The sequence below is a fragment of the Halichondria panicea genome, chromosome 2 (assembly GCF_963675165.1).
Source record: "Halichondria panicea chromosome 2, odHalPani1.1, whole genome shotgun sequence".
NCBI classification, from domain to species: Eukaryota; Metazoa; Porifera; class Demospongiae; order Suberitida; family Halichondriidae; genus Halichondria; species Halichondria panicea.
Window position 1 is genome coordinate 4,875,043 of NC_087378.1, and position 6,398 is coordinate 4,881,440.

A 6,398-nucleotide genomic window follows, 5' to 3' on the forward strand; every position below is an offset into this window, starting at 1 on the left:
AAATTCAGCAAGTAGGCCATCTACATTTAATGTAACTAACCTTAGGTACGATAGTGTTACAAGTGATACTCGAATCTACATGACTTATGATAAGCATAGACCTTATCCTTCATATATTGTGCAATATACCACTGACTAAGTTTTCATGTGTGATGTGTGTGTTACATAATAATAGTGTCATTTTATGATGAACAACTCTTATTAACACTCGGGGGGGAGTGGGCCCCATGGACCCTCCTCTGGATTCGCCACTGCATAAGGCGTAAACTAGAAAAGCAGTGTAAACACTGTGTGGTAGTAAGCTAATAATAAATTATGGCTTTTCCTGAAATGTTCTTTAGTCTGAGGCTTGTACAGACTCATGGAAGTACATGGAAGATGGCTCAATCTTACAGGTAAGTGTATGTACATCTGAATTTCATTATTAACTATCCTTATTAGATGGAGAATGAAGCGGCAGTTGTCCCAAGGAATGTACACTTACTAATCGAACATGGCTCTTTTATTTAGTATTGTATCATCATTATTATCGTTCACAATCGTGATCTGAAGCTGTTAAGTATCAAAACGTTTTCATGTAGAAGTTAACTTTAGAAGGCGGCTTAACCGATTATACGCCGCAGACACATTATTGCGTCATGTCGCTATGACGCCATAGACGCATTTTTGCGGCAGCTGCAGTTGAACGTGTCGTACGTGCGGGGACATTTGTCGGTTATAACCGAATAGCCGCGGTTATGATTTCATACGTAGTACCGCCCACCGCGGAACCTTTTTTTCAAGTACTTCCAGTTTTCAGCCCTTAGCAAAGAAAGCTGCGTAGCTTCGAAACCGTAGCAGTTTTCTTTGGGCAACTTTGCAGCTAGCTAGTCTACAGTAGTTTCTCTATCAGGATCTCCTGGATTCCAACGGAATTGTCAACTAGCCAAGGCCACAGCGAAGGATCATTTTAGAGGTAAGCGTATAAGGATCACACTTGTAGCTTGTGAAGCCCTTCTTAGCTGATGTACTATGCTTAGATACCTACCTAGATGCCTCAGTATGTGGAGAGTATACTGCTGAATAAGTTTACAGACCCGTGTAGCCTACACGGTTAGATATTCAATTTTATCTTTTTGTTCAGCATTCGCCTCTGGCAAAGAAAGATGCATAACTTAGAAACTATAACCCTTTTCTTTAGGCAACTTCGTAGCAAACTAGTCTACAGCAGTCAAGATCTCCTGGTTTCCAATGAACAGTCAACCAGCCAAGGCCACAGGGAAGGATCAATTCCAGAGGTAAGTTTTTGTGCGTATAGCGATCGTACTTGTAGCTACTATAGCCTTTATAAACTGTTTGAGCTAATCTAATATGCTTATCCACCTTCCTAGATAGCTTCTGATTGTGTAAAGTATACTTGAGCAATAGCTAGAGTCTTTTAGAGTGTATAGTGTACACGTACATAGTGGACTTGTGATGTTCAATTTTCCCCCATGTATTTCTAGTACTCATGCCTCATAATTGTTAGGTGAAGGTTATGTTAGGTGAGGGTTATATATAAAATAAAGTTAAATGTTCTTGTGCGATAGCATAAAACAGTCAGTTGTTGGATTGCCTGTGTGGCAGAACCACTTTTGGCACTGATGACAAAACCATGCTGTGTCTCTTCTCCGTTTGTTTGCCTTGCATAGGTGACAGCGACCTCTCTGTAAATCCTTGTAGTGTAGCGGAAAGTGTGCCAATGGCAGGGACTTGTGAGAAGCAGCAAGTGATATGCTCAGTCTCTTCTTGGAGCAGTAGTCTCCGATGAGCTCTTTGGCCAGCTGTTGTCGGAATGCTACAATTGACTTCAGCGTTTTGGTGGGCGAGTAATGTATATAACTGTTTGTAATAGAAACGTCCTTTAGGAAAGAGTAGATGTACATATAGAATTTATGAAACTTCGTAAATACCCCCTTTGCTGGTCTCCGCTGTCAACTCCCCCCATCATGCAGTTATAATCCTCTACGCACTGTGGGCATGGAACGGCCAGTCTCTCGCCTGTCTTGAGTCTTCGCTGGACCCGATGTGATGGCAGTGGCATTGGATGCTGTTGACATCACGCTGTCCGGTGACTTTGTCCTTCTGGAGTATCTCGTATTCTCCCCTGAAAAGAGTAAGTTACATGTCATTTATATGAGTGCAAGCTGCGCTGAGTGTTATAATTATAGTAGGGTATAATGAATTTTACATTAAAATTTGCATTTGACTGTGATTACAATACATTTGTGTCATGGTCTATTGTAATTTTAGGATATACCTTAGAGAAATACGAGGCAACCCAATACGGTCAGAGCGAGCGGTCCCACATGCGTATATGCCGTCTTCCTCCAGATCTTCGAGGAGCTTGACTGATGTGAAGTAATTGAAGTAATTGTCAAAGTAGACATGATGGTGTAGGTTCTTCAAAGAATTTGACAGATCTCTAACGACTCGATATGTGCGTTCCCTCCCAGTATATACTTGCATGTTGTAAAAATACCCGTTTTGACTGTCTGCTAGCACCCACACCTTGATTCCTCTCTTCACAGGTTTGTTGGGGAGGTACTGCTTCAGTGAGGATCTGCCTTGGAATTTGATCATGGCCTCGTCAACGGCAACATCACGGCCCAGCTTGTATGCCGCAGAACAGCGCTCGGTGATCATGTTGACGAGGGGACGTACCTTACCTATGCGATTGCTACCGGGTGTGCCAGGAGTTGGGAGAGTGGTGTTATCGCAGAAGTGGAGGTAGCGACGAATATCTCGGAAACGATCTCGTGATATTTTTGAGGCAATGGGTGAGTAGTGGTAGTGGGTATCTTTCTTCCAGTAGTCTTCAATAGACGGTAGTCGAACTATGCCCATAAGCATGCAGAAACCCATGTGAGCCTTTAGCTCTGCAGCTGTCAGAGGTGTCCACTTTTGGTGCTGAGATGGGGTCATCATCATACCGATTTGTCTCATCAACAATGTATTGCAGTATTGCAGGTGTGTAGAACCGCAGAAAGATCTCCAAGGGGGAATCTGATACTGGTACTCCTGTGGGCCAACAGATTGGGTGAAAGCCACTCGTGGATGGTCTCGAATGGTGGGAGTCCAAGGGCAGGAACCAGGAGCAGCACTGTTTATTGTAAGTGTGTGTGTGTGTGTACATAACGTGTGTTGAGTACATGTAGCTAATTGAATTGGGAATTGAATTGGGAATGCTAATGCTAATTGGAAAGTCTTGGGCTGCATGTACTCTATTAGTACTGCATAGACCATTGAGAAGCTGTATGTTATTATGATGGAACTACACTACCTCTTACTTGTGTAATATAATTGTAGATGTAGGGTCATAATTAGGCAGGCCAGACAGAGGTCACATGATTTTGGCTTCTGTTTGTGTGAGATAGTACCTTTATAATATCAGTACTGCATAGACCATTGAGAAGCTGTATGTTATTATGATGGAACTACACTACCTCTTCCTTGTGTAAGGTTATACATTATTATTCTAGATTTCTAGATGTAGGGTCATAATTTTTTTAGGCAGGCCCAAAAGGTCACATACATTTATCTTCTGTTTGTGTGAGATAGTACCTTTATAAATTAGTACTGCATAGACCATTGAGAAGCTGTATGTTATTATGATGGAACTACACTACCTCTTACTTGTGTAAGGTTATAAATATCATTCTAGATGTAGGGTCATAATTAGGCAGGCCAGACAGAAGTCACATAAATTTTTTTGGCTTCTGTTTGTGTGAGATAGTACCTTATAAATTCTCTCTATTAGTACTGCATAGACATTGAGAAGCTGTATGTTATTATGATGACCTCTTACATGTGTGTATAAGGTTATAAGGTTATACATTATTATTCTAGATGTAGGGTCATAATTATTTTAGGAAGGCCAAAGGTCACATTAATTTTTTGGGGCATCCCTCCTTATGAAGTTGGCTTGTGCATTATTCCCAATGATGGCTGTTGTTTTTTTAGGCACCCCGTTACATAATTATTAGATGGTTGCATTTGTATATGCACCCTAAGGTTAGTGGACTTGTGTTCTTTGTGATATGCACTATAATGTATTTGTGTCCAACAGATACTAGGTTCTTTGTTTAAGATTCCAAAGGTCACTTAATTTTTTGGGCTTCTGTTTGGGGTGAGACCTTCTTTATAAAGTTGGCTTTTCTGGTTAGTATGGTGAAATTGCATGATGGTAGCAGTAGTAGTACAAGCATGAGCATTACCTTGTAGAAGTAGTGGACCTAGCTCTGCCTCTTCCTCTCCCTCTCCAACCTCTGTGCAAATAAATTGTTGTAACAGTAGTAGTATTGTAACAGTAGTAGTACAAGCATGCATTACCTTGTAGAAGTAGTACTAGTAGTGGTCCTAGTTCTGCTCCTGCCTCTGTGCAAGTACATTCTGTGCAAGTACATGTAAAATTATTTATTCTAAACACTTTATTCATGAAGTGTTCAATTTCTTCTTTACCCAATATGGCTCATCGGTGTTAGTCGCATGTACTTCGCGTGGCAGTTGTTGTCGAAGTTCGATTAAGGGTATTTTGCGACCAGAGATTGCAACTTCCTTGATTTCAATATTACCCTCACTTGTAACTACAGATTTAGTAAGTTTGTAGGGAGTGCATGGTGAAAGTGTACCTGACTCGATAAGTTTTTTCTTTTCTGCAGATATGCTTTCAGTTGTTGGTAGACATGGTATGGAAATTTCTCCCCCTGATAGCTTTGATTTACTACGCCTAAACTTGGGTGTAGACAGAGTGTTGCTCTCGTTTTGTTCGAGTCTATCGATGTTGCACCCGTTTTTTAGTGCTCCATTTGATTGGGAAATCCCTAGGGTTCGTGCAGCTTCACGTCCTTGTTTCTTCAGGCTAACACTTTAAGAATTTTTTCTGTTTGAACTGAAAGATTCTCTTCCTTTGTGGAATGCGATTTCAGGCGTTTTGGATGAGGTGGGGTTTCAAATGACAGTGCCATTCTTTTCTGTTATAGCTAGACAGTGATCTGCCAAAACTGACATGGTCGTTTTTTGTGCGTAATGGCTGTTAATGGCTGTTAATTTCTTTAACAATTGTCCGTTTTTTGTGTCGATCAATTTTCTTTTTTTCTCCGTTCGTATTTTTTGTGGTCAGCTTGGCCTCAGGTAGTATTTTGGGGATTGAGGATATTATAGTTTCTCCAAATCGTTTCTGCCAAACAGTGTCTAAATCTTGTAGAACTTGCCTTCCAAAGTCTTTCTCCTGTCTTTTTGTGAAGCCTCCCTTCAGTGTTTGGGGGGTAGGTTTAAAGAGATGCTTGGGGGAATGTGCAGTGGTTTACCAGAAAAAGATTTTTGTAGACTCTCGTGCTCTGTGTAGCACATTTCACACTTTGTTAATGTGTGTTTTGCTTTCTCACTGTCTTCTAGAGCCTTCCAATTGTCAGCTGAAAATGTGTTTGTGTAGTCAACACGTTTTACAGAGGGGTTCCATTTTTTGACAAAAAATGAGCATATTTTCTCATAGTTTTTGTCGAATTCTGAAAGTCTTCCATCTGTCAAAGTTTGATAGGTCGAACAGCTTGGGAAAATCTGTTTGCAGCTTTTGTCTATGTACAACTCCTCTGTGTTCTGCCCTATTAGAAATCTGCAGCGTCCTTAGAGCGGTACGAGCATAGCCACTATTTATTTTGAGGGTGTGTTGCAAGCTGCCATTCACCTATTAGAAATTGCTATTTTAGTGTATGCACAATAGTAAGTACGTAGTTAGACTTTAAATGGTTATAGTGTGGTTCCAGGTCACCAAATTATTGTTTGCATAATTATTTTATTATAATACCTCTTTGCTGTATTCAGGTGCAGAAGAACGTATAGGCTGGTGACCGACCAACTGATGGCAGTGCTCTTCACTGGCTCTGTTAATACTATATAATTAAAATGAATTTGACGTAGTTTCTTCAAATATCAATTGTTTTGCTATGACACTGATGAATGACACTGATGGTATTTTTATGTTGTACTCACCTTTCAATTCAGAGATTTTTCAGCAGAGATTGAAGCCATGCATGCAGCTGGAACTGTGCAGCTGAAGACAATTACGCACTCAGAAGTCACCTAAACATAGTCAATATCATGTGACTGAAGGCTCTGGACAAGTTTATAGCTGAATGCGGAACACTAAACATCCTTTTAGTACTTATATTTTAGTGTAGTTAGAAAGGCTTATACAGATATTCCAGTCGGGAGGGAACGGTACATTCTCTTCTACATGTAAATATTTTTACAGTTGGAAAACCATGTTTTGTAGAATATATCGATTATAGCTGGACAAACTGCTCCCTCCCGATCATAGACATTAGCATAAACATGATTATACAGAAAATTTCAGCTAAAATCCCTTCCGCATTCAATGG

The 6,398-nt window shown here is 40.4% G+C and overlaps 1 protein-coding gene and 1 long non-coding RNA gene across 3 annotated transcripts; one reads left to right on the plus strand and one right to left on the minus strand.

Annotated features, from left to right (window-relative positions):
- The first annotated feature begins 814 nt into the window (after positions 1-814).
- Positions 815-6,010, plus strand: LOC135331176 (uncharacterized). 2 transcript variants are annotated; one of them, XR_010392956.1, is made up of 8 exons: positions 815-955; positions 1,181-1,277; positions 1,671-1,839; positions 1,974-2,134; positions 2,272-2,458; positions 2,550-2,798; positions 2,981-3,130; positions 5,842-6,010. It is a non-coding gene; the product is annotated as an uncharacterized LOC135331176 (long non-coding RNA). The 2 variants fall into 2 exon arrangements; XR_010392957.1 differs by having other exon boundaries at positions 1,702-1,839.
- LOC135331167 (piggyBac transposable element-derived protein 4-like) lies at positions 935-5,848 on the minus strand. Its single transcript, XM_064526237.1, has 4 exons — positions 4,351-5,848; positions 4,236-4,286; positions 2,279-3,121; positions 935-2,125 (listed from the first exon to the last, which is right to left on the minus strand). The coding sequence occupies exons 1-4, from the start codon at positions 4,422-4,424 to the stop codon at positions 1,984-1,986; spliced, it is 1,110 nt and encodes a 369-aa protein (XP_064382307.1). The 5' UTR covers positions 4,425-5,848; the 3' UTR covers positions 935-1,983.
- Positions 6,011-6,398: the final 388 nt, after the last annotated feature.